Source organism: Rhea americana, unplaced genomic scaffold (genome assembly GCF_003343005.1).
Source record: "Rhea americana isolate MKP2758 unplaced genomic scaffold, rheAme1 scaffold_18, whole genome shotgun sequence".
Taxonomy (NCBI): domain Eukaryota; kingdom Metazoa; phylum Chordata; class Aves; order Rheiformes; family Rheidae; genus Rhea; species Rhea americana.
The window spans coordinates 5,659,358-5,679,216 of NW_028185927.1; the positions used below are offsets into that span (position 1 = coordinate 5,659,358).

At 37.7% G+C, this 19,859-nt stretch overlaps 1 protein-coding gene across 1 annotated transcript in view; it reads right to left on the bottom strand.

The window, feature by feature from the left end:
• Nucleotides 1–5,164: 5,164 nt before the first annotated feature.
• MBIP (MAP3K12 binding inhibitory protein 1) overlaps nucleotides 5,165–19,859 on the bottom strand; it is a 40,323-nt gene continuing 25,628 nt past the window's right edge. The window contains exons 3-11 of the mRNA XM_085301819.1: nucleotides 19,819–19,855; nucleotides 15,712–15,831; nucleotides 13,790–14,011; nucleotides 13,603–13,699; nucleotides 12,072–12,137; nucleotides 10,234–10,386; nucleotides 8,308–8,405; nucleotides 6,873–6,911; nucleotides 5,165–5,693 (exon numbers count right to left, since the gene is read on the bottom strand). Coding sequence (XP_085157945.1) covers nucleotides 5,583–5,693; nucleotides 6,873–6,911; nucleotides 8,308–8,405; nucleotides 10,234–10,386; nucleotides 12,072–12,137; nucleotides 13,603–13,699; nucleotides 13,790–14,011; nucleotides 15,712–15,831; nucleotides 19,819–19,855 — 943 coding nt within the window. The 3' untranslated portion in view covers nucleotides 5,165–5,582. The remainder of the gene's footprint in view (nucleotides 5,694–6,872; nucleotides 6,912–8,307; nucleotides 8,406–10,233; nucleotides 10,387–12,071; nucleotides 12,138–13,602; nucleotides 13,700–13,789; nucleotides 14,012–15,711; nucleotides 15,832–19,818; nucleotides 19,856–19,859) is intronic.

Sequence of the window (19,859 nt, forward strand, 5' to 3'; positions counted from 1 at the left end):
GCTAGAAAACTTCATAATAACAGAGCATATTGTAGAATCAGTAAAATAGGCCATAATTAAATAATATCTCTTATTATATTTATGTATAAACAACTTATTTGTATTCATAGTGGATTGTCTCTACAAATCTATTCTCATTTTGGAGGCAAATGGAAATTTAATGTCATTGTTACGTTTAGGTGAACATCACACTTTTATATTCCCCTCTATTTGGCCTTGAATAAAAATCAGAGTAACAATAATATAAATGGTATGAAAGTAGTCATGAACAGGAGCCCATCTGTACTGGACAGAATTCTACAAATCAATTAGATGGTCATAAAAAGCTAAACAGATGCGGATGAATCAACTGTGGAAATAAAATAGATTGAACTCTTACGTTTATTGTTCATGTATAACTCTTTTTAATAACCYAGATGGGTAAATTACACTAATTAACCTTTAAAAATTTAGATGATTTCTAAATAATAGCTTCAAACAATGCCTATTCTTTTCATTGTTACTTCTAAGTGTTTTGTCCATGACAAGGCATCGTTTCATTAGAAGATTTACGGAGGTAGCTATTAAAATGTATTTATTTTCTTTCTCCTTCTCTCATCACATTTTCTGCAGTACTTATTCCCACCTCTCTCCAAGGTGGGAATCAGGTAGCCCCTGAAGTTAGGGGAAATCAAATCCACACATCCTAGCAGGCAAAGACARGAAAATTAATCTACTGGAGACCACTTGAACTGGGTCTGCACTGCTCTTGGGTGGGACAGATTATCTGATAGGACAGCAAATCCTGTTCTTAGCCCTAAGAGCGTGTTAGCTGGGCTAAAGCGACGCTGCCRGCAGAGGCCAATGCATTCGGACAGCCTGACTGTCCTTCAGGGCTGTGGATACTCTTCAGGCACTTTCTGGCACACACTGAGATAGCAAGTAACTGTGGGAGAGCTGTATGGGCTCATGTCATAGCTTGGCTAAAATTAGGGGTATCACAATTCTTGAGGCTATGGAAGCCTGAGGTGCTCAGCAAGCGTTCAACAGGAAGGGTTAGGAGAAAGGTTTGCTTCTATGGGGTAAGAGAAAAAGTATCTATCTTTAAGGGAAGCTTTATGGAGACATTTTCGCTTTTCAAAAGTCCCTTCCCAGGTCTTCATTCAGGAGAGGATGGTGCAGCTTGTGTTACCATAGGAAAAGTTTTGTTCGTCTTCACTGATGCAAGTGATCAAAATAYGGTTTTACTGAGTGTTTTGACTGCTTCTCCTTCAAATAATACATCTTTGGCAYGCTGGGGTTAAAATTTCTCAGTAGTGTTGTATGGTCTTAATTAAAACAAAAGAGAGAACTTATGTATTTAAAAAAATCCAGCACTGATCAAAACAATAAATTGGATGGAACAGTGAATGGCTTGAGTTTCCTAAATTACTGATATTACCTGCTGATATGAGGACTGTTCAAAAGGGTACTTCATTTTTGGGTTTATTTATTAAAATCCTGCACTCAGCTATAAGAAATTAGCCTCCTAGAGATGAATCACTCCCTGCTCGGGGGAGCTTGCAGCAAAGAAACCGCTCGTGCGTTGCAGCACTCCACGCCAGCACAGGATCGGGTGTTTTACTACATCTCTTCCCTAAGGTGCTAGGTAAGAATGTCAGACATCCAAAGGGATGCAAACGTTCTTAGCTTAAAAGTGGTGCTTTTAGAAATTGTCCTCAATTAGTGGCAAGTTTATGGTGCTGTTAAGATTATTTTTATCAGGTAACTGGAAGCCATTTAATAACTAAAGCCTAGGCTCTTGTACTCTGGAAAAACTCGGACAGATCTCTAGATCAGCTTTCAGGTATACATAAAACTAAATATTATTTCTTAATTATTTCTAAAATTTTCTGTATTGCAACTGGCATAGAAATCTGGCTTGCCTTCTTGCGGTGGAACCCAAGCTACCCTTGGCTGCTACAGCAGATTTTGAGCATTTTGCTGAAAACATGCATCGTAAAAGGACGGAAGGGGTGCAGCTCAGGCCACAGCCCCGGCTGCCTGCAGTGCTTTGCAGTCCCTCCAGCCAGACACACAGCGGTCGTTCCCTCTTCGGCCAGTTTACAGCAGCACAAGCTTCTCGGTGCTGATAGGGCAGAACAGCTGTACACCGGAAAACCACTAAAGCTTTTTTGGGCAAGTTATTATTTAAGCAATGTTATTCCTAATTACATGGAATTTTATACAAATATATGTGTGTGTGTGCATGTGCGTGTGTACATATACATATATATATGTACACACACATACATATACATATAGACTAGACACATGGTAAATCTCCACAGAAAGTTCATTTAAGTCTTTTGMTACATGATCCTGCAACCGGATGAAGCTATGTTCATTGCAGGAGTTCCTCAACAAGGAAATGTTCTGTACAAAATCACCTTTGCATAACCCACATTCAGGTGCATTCTGCCTTGTCTTACGCTGGGGGCTCACGCTGCTCTAAGAAACCCGCTGTTACACGCGCGACCCCAGTAACGCTTCGCAGACTCCGGGTACGGCTTTCTTGCCTCGCTGATGTCTACAGGATTTCCACTGCTCCGTGAAGGTGATAGACTGGTGTTGGGAGCGCCTCTCACGTACAAATGTTGGAAGTGACTTTATAGATTTTAATGTATTGCATACTTACTTGTGAGTCTAAATTACTTCAGAATCCTCTCCATGTTTATCATTTGTATTACAGTGGTGCTTGCTCAGGGACTGAGATTGCCATGTTATAGAAAACGCAGAAGAGACGGTTTCCTTGAATTGCTTCCAAAAAAAAGAGCTCTGAACCGACAGCCAGGCAGGATATTTGTTGTCCTACAATAGCTGTCCTTGCGACGCTTGCTGCAGAGAGTAAAGGTGTTTCCACAAAAGCGCTAATGTCCATTCACAGGCAAAGCTTTAACACTAATGGGATTGGATCAAGCCAGTAACCCCTAACAACGCTTTCTATGTAGTTTTACCTACTTAGTAAATTCTCTAGCCTGGACTTGCACATCCAAAGCACTCCTTTGTCCAGTTCAGATACAAACCCCAGCTCTTCCCAAGGCAGAAACGTAGCAAGCTTTGGCTCTGCCCCACCAATGCTTATCGTTCGATCGCAGTTTGCACGTCTCAGCTTTGTTCTTCGCTCTTTCTCGGAGGAAGGGAGAGGCCTGTTCTGCTCTAGTCTTCCCCCAAATTCAGTCAAATTCAGCACAGTTCTGTTAGCAGAAGGAGGTGCTGTGCTAAACCGGAGGCAAGGTAGCCTTTTTTAAGGACGTCTCACTTCCATTTCCCTCAGACCTCCAATTCGAGGAGTCTTTTGCAGAAACCTGTCATTCCAATGCAGTTCTCGGACCAGTCTCCCTCCATGCAAAATGAACGTGCAGAGGCTCTCAAGCCTGCGGTCATCAGCTGAAAGAACTGTTGCTTCTCAGAGCCATAAAGCCTAGCTGCTCATCAGGGTGCTCACAGTATTCATATGAGGCAGGCTGGTATTTTGCTGTTAGAAAATCTGCCTTACTGCAATGAAAAAGGTCCTTGTGGGACACAAATCTCTTTCCTCACCTTGCTGTTCTTCTAGGACTCCTCTTGCCTTCTGACTTCTTTGGCTTCAAATGGCTTTAATACAGTTACTTGGAGACCATTCACCTTCCTTTTCATCTTTTAAGGGCATGCTGTCATACTATGTTAGGTAAAGGTTAAGTGTTTAATATAAAGCTGCCTACTGCAAAAGAACTTTGTGTTTTGGATAACTGTAGTCAAGCAAAAGTGAGAGGCAGTAAAGGGCTGGGAAACAGAGGCAGCCTTTATGGCTGCCAGAAGCAGCCTGAGAGGCTAACATTGTATGAAGGACAGCAGTAGCCTCAGTGTTGTATTGTACTGCTAGCTTGAGTTGGAAGTGGAGAAGGGAAAGAACATGTTTAATAAAGAAATAAAGTTTTCATTCTTAAGAACACTTCAGTGTGTCTTTTTGGAGGACAGGGAGTGCAGGTCAGCCCAGTATCAATAGAAAGGTCTCAGTCAAGGTCCTGAGGCATGCTGACAAGGTGGTAAACACTTCTGCTTCACTTGTGGTTTTCTCTCAGACTTCCTCAGCTACTGTATCCCCACCTATCAGGACCAAAGTGTTTCAGGTAGAGAAAAACAGCATAAATGGCAGTTCTAATAATGCTATAACCACTCTGTTCTGACACCATAATTCTCAACCGTTGATTTTATCTGTTTTTTCTTTAGATGAAGGGAAAATAGCGAGTGTAAGAGGTCTGTCCTGCATCTCCTTTATTATAGGGTGAGCTGGGTAGCACATCTATTCCTGCAGAAACAATTCTTATAGTGGAAGACAGCTGTCTGCTGCAAAGCCCAAAGAAACAGAGGTGAGCAGAGACCAGCTTGCTGCACGCTGGAACAGTGTTATATTCCCCCACCCCTCTACACAAAAGTGATAGAGCAGAGAAAGGGAAACTTCAAAGGGCTTAGTACTCCTTCAAAATCTGCAGCTAATTCCACTGTGCAACTTACAGCAGAGAATACCCTTTCTATTTACTGTTATAGGACCTCCCAGTTGTCTCCCCTTTGTACTCCTTTTAGCTGCCTGCTCTTGGAAACAGTACAAAGACRCACTAAGGTTCTGCAGAGAGCAGCAACTTATCTACTTGGAGTACAAGCTGCAGTTCACTGTGCTTTTGCAGTAAAATACCCCACAGTGTGAGCTGTGCAAAAGGTAGGATTTTGAACACTGGCAACACTCTGCAAAACAAGTCTCTATCATGCTGTTTGGAACTACAGCATACAATATGAGTAACAGTCCTATGCACAGTAGGCTTTTGAATTCAAATCCAGAAGTATCCCTCTGCACCTGATGTCATGTTCGAGGCACTCATGGCTGCTTGGGTAAGCCTGCTGGCAATATTCCACCATCACCTTACCCAGAGTCACCCTTAGAGCATAAAATTGTTTAGCTGGGTATGAAGCTTGAATACAGAGCAGTGAGAAGGCGAATAACAGCTGTCTCTGTCTACACATGAAAGATACCTGTAACCTTCTTTTTGTTTGAAATGCGGCAGAAATGCAATGTCCTGCATTTCTAAACTCTATAAAAAARTTAAAAAGTGAGACATAAACTGGAAGTTTTGTAATGTGTTATTTTTCTAATAAGACAGCAAACTCATCAGGAAGTACATCATTTTATTTCACAGGCTTATGCAAACTATTTGCATTAAAAGTATTCAAAAGATAGCCCTCTTGAATACTTCATCATCAAGAAGAATTACACATGAAATGTAGGTTTTTCATGCATGTTAAAACCTTCCACATATGAACAATGCTGCAATCCTCCTTTATAACAGAAGGGAACAGGTAAGAATGCTATTCCTAAAACATTCCTCTATTTTTAAAGCAGTTATTTCATTAATCAGATTGCTTCAAAATGAATATTCCTGACAGCAAGCTATCAGAATAATCTGTAATGAGCTTACATGCATGCTTTGTTTTCATGACTAAATTTATCTCCAACGAACACTACTCAAGTCTACGTTTTAGGTATGTGTAAAGCGTGATGAAGATTCTGAAAAGATATTTTTCTTCCATTATCGAAGAAGCCGCTCAGCCTCCYTGGAGTTGCTTTCTTTTGTTTTCCTCAGTAATGCCTGTTTAATAGCATTGATCTTTTCATCAAGTTCAGCCAATGAATAGTTTTGCTAAAAGAACAAAACAAAAACCACAATCACTTACATCTTGTAAATGCTACAGAAGTGGTCTAGTACTTGAGGCCATTGCATATTGCACTAAATGACAGAAATACTTTTGMAGAACTGTTTGAATGTAGTCTATGGCTATTTAAAGCTTACTATGCAAGCTTGAAAGAATCAGACAAATCTGTGCTATTTCCATTAGAAGCTTGTTTAACTTGTTCATTAAAAACAAACAAACAAAAAAGTCTCTGATGGTAAGACWCTGGACTAGACTACCTAGATCTTCCAGAATCTACCTTTAAAATTGCAGAGCTTTTTTCCTATTATCCAACATCAGTCTCCTCTGTGATCACTTAGCTGGTATTTTTTGACCTCTTCTTACACAAAGAACTAGTCATTTTTTTAATAAAAATATTTTTACTATGGATAGGTTTTTTTTCTGGTCTAAAGAAATCTAGATCTTTATACCTCATTCAGGCCACCTTTCTTTCTAAACGTTCTCCCCAGTCCACCACTCCARCTCTGTGGGCTACTAGTAGACAGTATGCTTAGTATGGCCTTACCTCTGCTGAGAAGAAATTCTTGTGGCCTAATGTACTCTGTTAAAACAGTGATGCTATAAAAAAGGCAAATTTCACTGACTTATGATACATTGTAATTTCAGGTCTGTTTGTAGCACTTTTGTCTAGCTATCCATTCCCATTTTTGTCATCTTTTCATAAATTGGTAAAGCAAAAAAAAAAACAAAACAAAACAAAAAACAAACACAACCAATAACAAAAAAGAAACAGAAGCTGATTAGAATCTATTATGCTTGATACCCTGTGCTTGGTTATCATCCACAACTATTACAGGTTTATTCTATTCCATCAATCTTACAATTAGTGAAAACATTAACTAGTGTTTTTGAATAGTAATTACATACTTGTGATTTAACTACTTCTAATATAACTGTTTTTATACTTCTAATACTAATACATTGGTAGTAACTACTATACTCGTACCAACTCTTAGAGGACTTRCTCATTAACTTTGTTTCTCCTTCCCTGCCTCATCCTGCCAGCAAACTATCCAAAACTGATGCAGCTATTCCTGAGAAGTCAGATATGTGCTTGGTAGAGCTTCTGATCACTTTTCCCCAAAACATCCCGAAATAAAAGGTAAACTAAACTTAAGAGCACTTACATGGGGAGGCTGGACCTTTCTCCTCTTGCCAGAACAGCTCTAAAGAAAGAAGAGACAGCCAAAACAGACTTAATGTTGCTTTCTAATTCTGAAGAATTCTCCAATTCTGTAATYCTACAGAGCCCATAAAAAACATTGACAAGAATCTTAAAAGTATAGAAAGTATATTGACTGCCATCCCATGCATAAAAGAAATTGTTTTTAATCATGAAATTTACTTTGGAATATGAGAAAATACTAGTAGAGAGAAGTCAGAAGCTGTTCAAGCTTCTTGACACTCTGCAGCCAACATATTAACTAACTTAACTGAAGCTTCCTTCAGATAACAGATATCAATATTCAGGTTTTGAAACTTTGTCAATGTTTTTCCTGTAACGATACCATATTAATGCAAAATTTTGTTCAGACAAAAAGGATGCTTATTACTTTACAACACTACTATTGCTACCATCACGTATTTCATCCAGGTCATCATACTGGAGAATATCCCAAAGCACTTTCCAAGGAAATTTCAGCATACTGAGTACACATTTTTAACTTTCAACAACTCGAAAGAATAGTCTCACAAATCAAGACTTTAATGTTCTCCAACACAAAAATAAAATAAAAATGAAAATACTTTGTTTTTTTTTTTTAAAGTGCTGACTCTTCTCCCTTGAGACCAACAGAAGAATATACAAATTAAAATGAGATCAGCAGTAAAAGGGATGCTCTGACTGAGGAGAGAGAAAAAAAGAGCACGATAATCAATCAGAAATTTCCAAAGTCAAGCAGAGCCTGACATAGTAACCACAAATATCCTTTTGTTTTAACCTCCTTCAGTGAATGAAGAATAAAGTTTGCTATTCAGAAAGAGGCATAGGATACAGCACTTTTACTACCTACACACACATAGAAAAACAGAACTCTGCCCAAAGACTAGCAACAAAAGTCCAAGTCATAAAAATTACCTGACTCATGTGGTTCTAAAGTGCTTACTTACTCCTTACTGTCTTGGAACTGCCATTTCACTACCTGGTCTTTAGACTGATCTGCCATAATCTTAATGAGATCATCAACAGAAGCTGAAAGAATTCCAGCTGACCAAATCATTAGTCATTTGCATCAAGATCACAGTTTTTGTCAATTTTTCTGTCATCAGAAATATTTCAAATTTAAAGGGGATGGGGGAAATGCACCCTTTTGTTTCTTATAAATCTATTAATTTCAGGTGGCTACAATTTTTTTCCTTAACAAAGCGCATTTCCTTTCAAAGGAGAAAATAGGCAGAAATATGAACTCATTCACATAGACCATCTAAAACATAACCATAAAAATCATGCCAAACTTTTCTACCAGGATTATTTACCCTCTACCTCCTTAAGTTTTTGTTTGTACATCAAAGATCTAAGCAGAGAAATACCAAACGCTACATGAAATTGACAGAATTTCTTACCACAGATTGAAAATATTCAGGGGACAGTCCTTCCAGCTCAAGGATTTTATCTTCAAGCTTCTTAATTCTCTGATAAATGTCTCTTGGTACAGGACCACCTAAGTATACCAGTACAAATGCAAAGAAATCAAGAAAAGCTCTTGACGAACTTCATTAACCAAAGATTTGCAAGCTTTGCAGGTGAATTTTTTGAGTCCAACTATCAAACTATAACTGCAACAAAACAAATGACTGAAAACAAAAAGGCAGGGTAATTAATAAAACATGGCTGATAAGCCAGTACAGCCACTGAAGGTAACAGGTAATTTTGTGTAGGTGATTTTAAAAAGTCTGACAAGGTTCCTAGAATGACTGACAATCACTCTCACAATACATTGGTACCAAATGCTACCACTTTGAAACCGGGTGCAGCATCAGCAGGAGCAGAAGGGCCACACTTGAATTCAATACAGCTATCTAAGATCGCCCTGAAGGAAGCCTATCTCCATCAGGCATCAGCAGATGGATATACACTGCACTTGACGACTTAAATGAACAGTATTTGCCTGACCATGGAAGGGAGAAGTGGGGGAAGAGGGGAATGTGTGTGCAGAATGGASTAACAGAGTTTAAAAAGCAACACTGACAAAATACTTGATGTTTGCACATTTATTATAAAAGCTCAGGCTTGTTTTCCYGAGTAGTAACAGTTTTAGAAAGTATCTGATATACAGTACATGGCACGCTTCACATTGAGATCACTGTTTAGCATAACTAAATTACAGCCTATCCCAGTTAAAATGATAGCCTGGTTCTGAACAGTAATAACAATCAAGGAGTTAGCAAGTTTTACTTCTCCTGTCACCCCTTTCAATTTATGTCTAGGTCTGTTAGATAAACCAGTTGTATGCCACAGACTACTGAAATAAGCTTTTTTTGTTTGTTTGTTTTTAAACCATTCATCCYTTCTATTTCTTCACTTCAGAGGGACAATTTTGTGGCTAGCTTCTCTCCTTGAGTTTTGCTCCCTACTCGTAACTCAGCAGCTACTGAGTAAAATCAGCTAACTTCTCAGTCTTAACACAGCTGTCTCTTAATGTAAATGAAAGAAAGCAGAGGTAGCACTAGAAGAAGCTGTTCTGTATAACAGGAGGTGAGCTGAGATCTCTCTCACTACTCAGAACCAAGAAGTGGGTAAGCAGGTGGCTGAGGCAGGTTATCTTCCCAAATGAATGCTTACTCTGCAGCTGCTGAGAGAGGTAATAAATGATCTCAAGACCTTCCCCAAGAACACCGATTTGGATATAGGTCAATTCCTTGGCAAGTGCCCCACTGATCTACCTTCTAGAAAACTGGGGCTGGCATGAAGAAAGCAACTACTCAAAACAGCTAAGAGGCTGTAGCATTTACTTTAATGAAAAGTGTGGAATCAGGTCTGCACAGGGAAAGGGAAGTACTGACAAACAGCTTCTCACCTTCTGGGAAACAGAAGTAGTTATGTGAGAAACTTACTTCAACAATCATCCACCTTTAGGGAGAAGTTTCAGGTTATCTCTTCATCTTATTCCCAGCCCACAACAAGACATCCATGAAGGAGGATCAAGTCCTGACCACAGCAGCCAGATGGACTTCACTGGCTATTGAGAACCCTACCTCTAAATTCCAGATTGTTTTAAATCCCATTCTGACATGCTTCTCCCTCCATGGGCAAAGTATAACCAGTTCACTCAGAATCTTAGTTTGTGGATAGATCTGGATTCAATTTTGGGCATAAGATTCTAAACATTAAATTGTAGCACTTTTGGTGGCTAAACCCTTTACTGAATCTAGCCCACTGGTTTTACAACCACAGAACTTCTAAACTTCCCAGTCTTACTACAATAGTTACCTGTTACACCTGTAGAACACACTGGTACCCTAACACTACAATTAAAATATGACACAAACCTGTTTGTAACCGTAAGTGTGCTTCAATGTTTTGCAATCTTTCCTCAATGGCTTGGTTTCCACAGTCATGAACAAGTACATTGGCTTTGTGATTGGACGCATGTGCTTCTTCAGATCTAGTCTGAGGTCCATAYGTATTTACTACCCTAGAAACTAGGTGAAGAGAACACAAATTTATCATATATGCACATGAAACATATCAAGGCACATCTAATTAAAACAACAAAATGTGTTATTAAATTATATAATTAAATACTCTGCTAGTCGCATCAATTTCACCACAACATCATCTCTAAAGAGTCCCACAGACACGGAGATCAGAGCTTCAACAAATGTATTTCCTTAAAATAATTTTACCTTTAAGCAGATTAGGGCTTAACATCTGTATCAAAGGAAAAATTATCCTCATACATTAATGCAGGATGGAATTCTCAGGAATTTTTTGTTAGCTGCAGATAAACARTGGGAAAATAAGCATCTGCCTCAACAGTTGCACATATGACCTTTTGTGGATGTGAAGAAGAGGCTAGAAAGAAAAAGTCTACCCTAACATTACAGAAAGCATCATAAATAATGTCTGTTAAAACTGGATATGGGAAGGTACAACCAGAAGAACCACTATGCATCTTAGTAAAGAAGTTCTCTCTAATTTTTGTTAATCAAGTAACTGCTTTACTGAATCCTGCGCTGCTTCGGGGTGCAAGATTTTTCCCATTGCTTTCCCACTGCCAYCTATGTCATTGTCAAAAGATTTTGGCCACTTATCTTTAAATCAGGATCATTTCTCAAGCCTTTTGCGATAGGACTACTGCAGGCTTGAAGTCTACGCTGTAAACKCCATACTGACATACCTTCTTACTCAGAACTTCACAAAGGCTGCATGTTGCATTCTAGCTTCATAGTTTATGCTGGTTTCACTTCCAATCCCCCTCTAAGTGTTAATTCAAGTGCCAGTTCTGAACTGTTCAGGTTTCACTTACTTGAAGTACAACCTTTCTCTCCTGTAACACTCTACCATCTGAGATAAAAACTAGCAGTTAAAAAAAAACCCAAAACAAACAAACAAAAAAAACCTAGCAAAAGGGGTTCTTAGTGAAAGATGCTTAAACTCCTCCATCTCCCTCTTCACTCCCCCGATCCTTTAATGGTTRTATCTAGCACCATGCTTCACAATATTACTCTGAGTTTTCCTGAAGGAAGGAATTCAAGTAGATAACKGAATATTACTGCTCTCAAAAAGGAACAGGGGGTTACTTCTATTTTGTTGTTTCGTTTTTCTATCAGAGTAACTTCTGAAGGCCTAGACAGCAGCAGATAATCATTCATACATAAGTTTAGCTAGACAATCATTTCTATACTATTTATTCCCTTCCAAAAAGGCAGCRCAGTGGAAAACCTTCTTCCCTGTCATCTCCCACAATTCTCTGCCTCCGYTTCCACTGTGTGCCTTCTTAATTATTGGTTAATTCAGTATAATTACACTATCAGAAAACATGGTAGTTTTATTTTATTGTAATTCTTTAACTAAATTCCTAGCCTCACCTTAGAGAAAAAGCAAAGAATTGCTCAGCTTGTTTTATCTGTTCTGCTTTATCTTTTCCATCTTTCCTTTCAGACAACAGAAATAAGCTTGTGTGTTTTGGTGCTTAGTGCTTATGCTGWAGCATCAGCCTAATGAAGCAGGACTGGGACTGAAAACCTTAGAGGAGTAAGGGAAAATTTWAAAAGTATTCATTAGAGTCAAAAATCTGTACATAAGTTTCCATTTTTTGAGCACTCAATAAGCCCAAAATTTATTAGTACTGTTCCACTGGACACTCTTAAAAATATTTGCTTACCCTTTATATGGCTTTTAAATCCAGGATAAGGTGTGAAAATTGCATCTGTTCTGGCACAGCTATTTTCTAAACAAGCAATAACAAAAAAGAGTGAGGTCCTACYTACGTATTTATAATTTAAAATATTCTAACCATCATCAACTTCCAGACTTAACAAATCTAATTTTTCATACAACAAAACTATCAAAAATCATTTATTCAGTTCCTATAAACACTCACTCATAAATAATTTTACACACTTGCATGGACCTACTGAGTTTAATTGGATAAGTCACTTATATAAACSTATTCACATACGCATACATAGTTTATCGGATCAGAGCCAAATGTATTCCAATTTATACTTCATTTGGTTTCCACTTTTTGCTGTGCTTCTCTAACTTCTTTCTTTCTTTTTATATGGAACTATTTTCCCTGCTTACCACTGTTACTCTGTTTTCTTGTCCTTCCTTGACACTACATTCTTCCTAATTTTAGACTGGTTCAGTTTACTCATCAGCATTCTTTTTTCACCTGCTTGCATTTATTCTGGTGCCTGTGGCTTCCTGAATCTGTTTAACTCTAAAATGCTGAAATACAGTCCACCTTAGCTTATTCTAATGTTTATATTTTATCTGTTTTCTATACACCTAAAGCTTTAGAAATATTTTATTACAAGTGAACGTACAAAGAAAAGTCCTATCATTGTTTCTTCTGTACTTAATTAACAATTTTAGGAAGTAGTATTTTACTATAGAGCATCTTCTACTAGACTTTAGACGTGATTTTCATTCCAACTAATATTCAARGAGTTCTTCCTACAAAGCTTATGGAACAATAAACTTTGAAAGTATAAATCAATCATAAGAGACAATGCACACTCAGATTCACAGTTACTATGAAAAAACTACGTCTCCTTGTTACTTGTTTTTATATAAAAGYGTCTTTACTTTTAAGACACATTTTGTTAGATAGCCACTGGCCATGCTAATGGGATCCAGCCTACCAGACAAATTTGAGACTGGTTCTAGATACAGTCAATTGTGCCARTAGGATCCAGTAAAAACACCAATAGCACGAGTTATGGTAAAAGGAAAAAAGTGCATAATTGAGCAATTCAATTTGTCAAAAAAATTATCTTTTTGTACATGTGTTAGTGTAACTAACATTAAACTAAGTTCAACTTCCACTACACAATTGACAAGACATTTCTGAATTGCAATTCTGTTGACTTTGAAAGCAACATATAGCTAAAACATCATAAACAAAAGCTACAGAATCATCTGATTTAAGATCACAGTTCTTAAAATGAACACRGTAATGTCAACAATCTTTCTGTATGTAATCCATTTAACATCATCACCCAATGAATAATTTCCCTTTTTTGTCTATAGTAACATCTGCAGTGCACATGCATGTTCTCAACTTGAAAACAAAGTTACTCAAAAATAAATTTCTGTTTTAAATWCAGAATAGTTCCCTCGAAAAATCAAAAGAAACAAAACAGACGCTCTTAAATTGCTATGAAGATAAAGTCTGGCTAGCCAGTTACCTTGATTACAATCAATAACATTGCAAAATTCCCTGACATTATTTTCATTGATCTCAGCTTGTTTCCTCTCGATGAAGGCTGATATCCGCCTGTCAATCTGCAGGTAATAAACATGATGGCATATATCTATTTCATTCTTTAAATGTAAAATCCATATATATTTTTTTAATTTAGGCAAATCACTTACTTCTGCTTTTCCAGCCTTTATTTGGACCACCTCTGGATCAAAATTAATATGAGCATTCTTCAGGTCTCCTGAGTCATAACCTGCATACTTTTCTTCAGTCTGAGAGTTACCATCATAAACATCAAAACTTGTTTCACAAGTTTGGCCTTCTGTTTTACCTGCAAGTTCAACATGGTCTATATTTTCCTCTTTAATCAATGACTGGAGTTTTTCTAAAAGAGGCTGAACAAAAAGCAGTACGTTAGGGGTTAAGAAAAAAAAGCCAAGTATTATTATAATTTCTAAAACGGAACAACTGAAATAATTTTACAAACTACAATGTCTGCTTCTCATACACAACAGAAATAAAAGTGCTATAGTTCCAAGTACTGTAGTAAACACCATGATTCTGGCCTTTTTGATCTGTGCCTTTTAGAGGTTTGTATAGGAAAAACCCCAAATTTCTGAGAAAATATATCTGCTACTCCTCTGTWACTAGCTAAATCAAAGCTTCAGTCTTTGGCACCAATGCCACCTAATTAACATGTCATTCAAATGCCTACTCAGAACAGTAAGGCTTAGTATTTTTCCTCCTTAACATGAAAGCCAGTGCTTTCACACTGTAAAGCCTTTACTTTATCACCACAGCACTACATTCTCCACTTGAAACTGCAGTTGCCCAAGTGAATGAGAGAACACAGACATGAAATATATAGGTGTTATCCTGAACACATGCTTTTCTTGACACGGCTGATTATCTACTTAGGTCATGAAATTAAATGAGAGAATGCACTGACATTTGTAGCAGCAAAATAAATGCTTATTATTCTACTGGAATAACTCTCTCAYAAGATGTAAAAACAAAAATCTTGGTACACAGAGTAAGTCAAACCATGCATTTTTTTTCTACCAGTTTCATCTAACGTGAATTTTACTRCTTATTTTTCCTCTAAAAATCCAGAATTAATTTTTTCTTTCTTTTATACAATATGACTTTTATCAGTCAGATTTCCAGAAAAGGATTTAAATTCCAACAGGAATTTAAATTCTGTAAGAAGACTGTAATTAATATTTATTTGCTTTCATCTTTTTTTTCCTTCTTCTTTTTAACACCAAACATTTTTTGTGTCCTGAAAGTATAAAGGGTCTTTCTCATACCTGCAGACCAGCAAACACAGAAACTTCCTCCCTTTTCCACCTTCTCAGTACTACACACTAGAAATAGTTCATTGAATAGCTAAAGTGACAAATGAGGCATATTCAAATCCTCACCTGCAACAGATGAACTATCAAGGTCAAAATACTGTTCAGTTACTAGCTGACAAACAGCTCATCCTCCCCCTGCACAAAACTAAATTAGTTACTTTTGACAGGGTTGGAAAGTTTCAAACAGTTAAAAAATGACAGTAATGATGACTGGCTACTTGGCAAGATGAGACATCAATGTCAAAGAAATTACTCTTAAAAAAAAAAAAAAAACTATGCTGAAAATATATTTAATTGCAGTAAGACACTCCAGGATGTGTCACGCTGGGATAATGCCACTTCTTGAACCACTGAAAGCACTCCATGAACCTCAAAACTCACCCAACGCATGGAATCATTATCATAGCATGACACACACCTGCCGTGTCTTATTGCTTAATTATAACCCACCATAGATGGAAATGTATCACATTTACAATGCAAGTCTAGAAATCAATGAGGCTGCACTTATTCAGCCTGCTCATCTACACTGGCTATGCCACCACTATTCTGAAAAATCTATAGGTTTGAGTACCTATGAAGCGCAGCAGGCTCCCAAGCGTATAACACATTTGCGTTCTTTCTTGTGGGACATAGAACTGTGAGATCATAACTGAAAATTTACACTTTAGATAGTTTAACTACATTCAGTTGTTGATTTCTTCGGTCAATTTGAACGTGCCCGATGAAATATTTACCTGCAAACATAAAATATGCTGCTGAAGTGCACTAAAGAGCAATGCTGGCTGAAGTGCTGACGTGCTTTGAAGTTTGCTCCAGTCGATTACAACTTTCACGATATCGTCTCCAAGGTTAAGCTTCAAAAGGGCAAAACAAATATCATCACAAAAATTATGCTTTTATATTGTATTTAATGCCAGCACAAAAGTATATAAGACTTCTACAGGATAACAAATATTCTCCATCTCATACAGACTTCATTTTTATCYGAGGGCGTAAGAAAAGCTTTACATTAATTATAAACCAAGTAGCTGCATTTTCAAACTACGTTGTTCAGAAAGTGTAAGTTTTAACTACCTAATCACACTCTTATTGTATTAATTTAACCTTTAACTTTGGTCAGTTCTCAATTCAATTAGCTATCACACTAAAACATACTCTTCATGTTAATTACTCAAATCTCTTAACAGATGATAAACATGCACTCAGTACAATGGTTTCCTGTAAATTTATGTATTTTATTCTGCCACTTGAAAGGCTGTATGAGTCTGTATGACCAAGGGCTTGTCCACATCCACGCAATTTCTACTTGTTGCTGAYCAAAAGCAGGCTCTATAGTTAAAATAATAATTAGTATTAAAAAGTTTAATACAAGAAGAAAAGAAAAATATAAATCTTCACAAAATCTCCTTGTTGAGCAAACTCTAGACCACACAGCATCTTTTGACTGAGAAACCTGTATGCAAATCAAACATTTCTCTATATATACACAAATCAGAACAAAATAACAATTTCCACATTATACTCTTCGCTGAGGAATGGCAATATTTAACTCCTAAGACAATACGAGAGAGAATCTGAAGTTATCTTTAAAGGAACTACACATCCTCTATAAGCCAAAAATAAACTTTCATTTTATATTATTAAACTGACTGTTATTAATCACTAATGGACTATATGTATTTTCACATCCACCTCTGCTTTTTTGTTCCAGTAAACTCTTCTCAAGAAGACCATGAAATGAGGGGTACTTCATATCTCAAAAACAGGTAGGTTGTTTTTGAGATATATACATATACATATATACATACRTAGTCATTCCCCAAATTATAAGCACAGATAAATTCTTGTTTAAATCAACCAGAACTGCAGTTATGCAGTTTCAGACACAGAATTCCCAACTGAAGTGCACATCCTTACTTCTAAATGTTAATTTTTCCAGTTAAAAGAATAATAATAATAATAATAATAATAATAATAATAATAAAACAGGCCTCAGACACATGGACCAAAGTATCCACCTCAATCCCATAAAATGCACTTTTAGCATATAAGCTAAAGATGGCTAACATCTAATGGTATCAAATATTATAGACAAGAACAGAGAATCCATGTGTACTTGGTTTGTGCATCCACAGCATAGTGTTTGAAGAAATCATAAGAACTAAACATAAGAATGCTTCTATTACATTGAAGGTAAAACACCAAGTTGTTCTAAATTAGTTTTAAGATCTAGCATTATCACAATAATTTTGTGAACTACAAGTCTGAGCCTTCATTGTTTATTCAAAAAACAGCCTTGTTAAATCCGGTGCGAGTTCCCCAATCAGTTACATAACAAAGGAGCTGGGTGATCTACTGATTTTTACAGACAAAAAGAGTACTGGAATAGTAAACAAACAGTAAAATAGTAAGCATAGGTTTTTATGTGTGCATCAAAATATTAGAAACTCACTATAAAACAACAACTAACCGAATCAGTCTCTTTGTCTGGCTAGATATATATTTTATACAGTTTTCACACAAGCTATTTTCCTGTTTAGTACTTAATCTACACAGGATGTAGGAAAAGTAATGTTCAGAACACCTTACAAATCCAGGAACGTATTAAGAATTTAGTAAAAATTAAGAATTAAACTGCACCTTAAGAATTAAACAACTGTTCATATGTGATCATCTGTAGGGCATTATCTAAGGTAAATATGTCTTTCCAAAGTTTCCAGAAAAACATCTGCTGTATACTAAATTATAGTCCGCAGATATGGTAAAAAAGGTGTAGAAGTCAGTCATCTTTAATGGAACAAAACAGGAGTCCTAATGCAATTTCTTAATAATCCTCCTTTTTCAGAAAGGGACAGCTGACATGTGCCTTCATATTATGTGGTATGGCTCCTATCAAGATGGTTCAACGTACAGAATCAGTTGAGTCTCTGGCTTAGAATAATTTAGAGGTAAGTGATTAGGAATGTTACCAAGTGATGTTCTAAATTCATTGACATCACTTTTAAAAATAAGCAAAGAAAAAATCTATCCTGCATTTGAACATGTTTCTAGTACAATATGATTAGATTTCTCACTGTTTCATGTTCTTTTAGCTGTAAGAACTGTGACAAGCAGGCTTATAGATTCTGTRATTTGGTAACTCCAAAGCTTCTGTATATTTACAGGCCAATAGTCTGCTCTGGGGCAATTTACACAAACATAAGCCATTCTAGAGCTCTGAAACTCTTTTATGAAAGGCAATGACTGTCATTCAGAGCTTAAAGAACTTTCCACAGTTAAGTCATATTGKTTTAAAGAGTTATACTTCCCAGCTGTCCTCCTAGTCCCTGTACTGCAAGTGATGGCTCTAATAAACAAGCTCCTGTGCCAGAAATATTTCTGTTTACAGTCCAACATATTAGTGTAAGTCCAATTTAAGCTAGTATGATAGACCACAAACTGGATAGCCAGTGACCTGGCACATTTTCACTTTGCTCACCTCTATAACGAGGAAAGCAGGAACCAATAACTTCAGTCAAAGGTACAGGATGGATAACTAGAGTCAGTTACGTTGGTAAAACATCACAAGTAAATCTATTAGAGTTCAAGTGCTGGCAGACACGGAGTGTAATTGGACAACTACAAATGATTGTGGTAGAGCAGTTAAAAGGGTTACTGCTCCTACAGCTAAGCTGGAGCAACCAAGCCCTTACTTACTTGTGGATTATTTCAGTACATAGTAAAACAAGTTTAAACTGTCATGGAACAAGCATATTCCAAATGCCAATGAAGGCAATTTTACTCCGCACCCTAACCACTGTAACTCAACTGAGGGGATGTAGCAACTCTAATCTGAGTCTTTCAAGTGTCTGCCAACACCTAAATACTGTTTTATCGCTGTTTTGTCATTATTTCTACAGTGACACATCAGGTAACAGGTGGAACAAGTAATGCAAACTAGGGAACAGGTAAGCTACTGAGGAAGAGACAGAAACTAGTGTTTTTAACATTGGTTTACAATGAGCACCATAGATAACAGATTTTCCTTTATTCTTCCTCATATTCTTCATAAACAGGGAAGTTTGAACCTTCAGTCACATGAGCATTATAAGAACAACAGTATATAAGAATGACAGTAATCCATCAGCGTAAAATGACAGTCACTGTTTCTTCACCGATTATATTTTGAATGCTTCACTATGAAGAATTACAGGATATTTCTCCTTAATACACGAATAAGTTTTCCTGTCACAGCAATTCTATGCATCTAATAGTCAGCTGTGTACGATCACTGTCTAGCTCAGGGTTCACGTTCAAAAGCTCGGACGGTGTTTATTCCCCTTACCAACAGGGACACTGAGATCCTTGTTGGTCAGTTTGCAGGCCCTTCACTTTGTAYGCCTTTTGTTTGCAAACTGAGGCATTTCCTCGCCCGCTCTGAGGCGAGAAGTGTATAGGGAATACACTTGTACTGGGAAGAGAGGCAAGACGCTCTAAAAAATAATTTCACATCGACRGCAGTTACCACCGAGCTACTTCTGTATCTAATTAGACTGCAGTTCTTAGTTTTTCTGCAAACTAAAAATTTGTAACGTCGTCCCTCTCGTCTAAGCTACCGCTCGCCAGCCGGCCACGAACCCCGGGGTGCCGTCTGAAAGCACCAGCGCGCTTCTGCTGCCCCGACGGAGCTCCCCGGCCCCGCCTGCACCCCGCCCAGGGACGCGGCGACGCCGTGACCGAAGCTCCCCCTTAACGCGGGGCTCCCGCCGCCAGCGCAGCCTCCGCTAACTCCTCACAACGCTCCGGCCGCGCTAAAGCCCGACGGGGCGCAAGGCCGCGTTCAGGCCCCCGCCCGCCCTCACCTGCCCCGCCAGCCCGGCCAGGGAGCGCAGGGCGCTGCTCG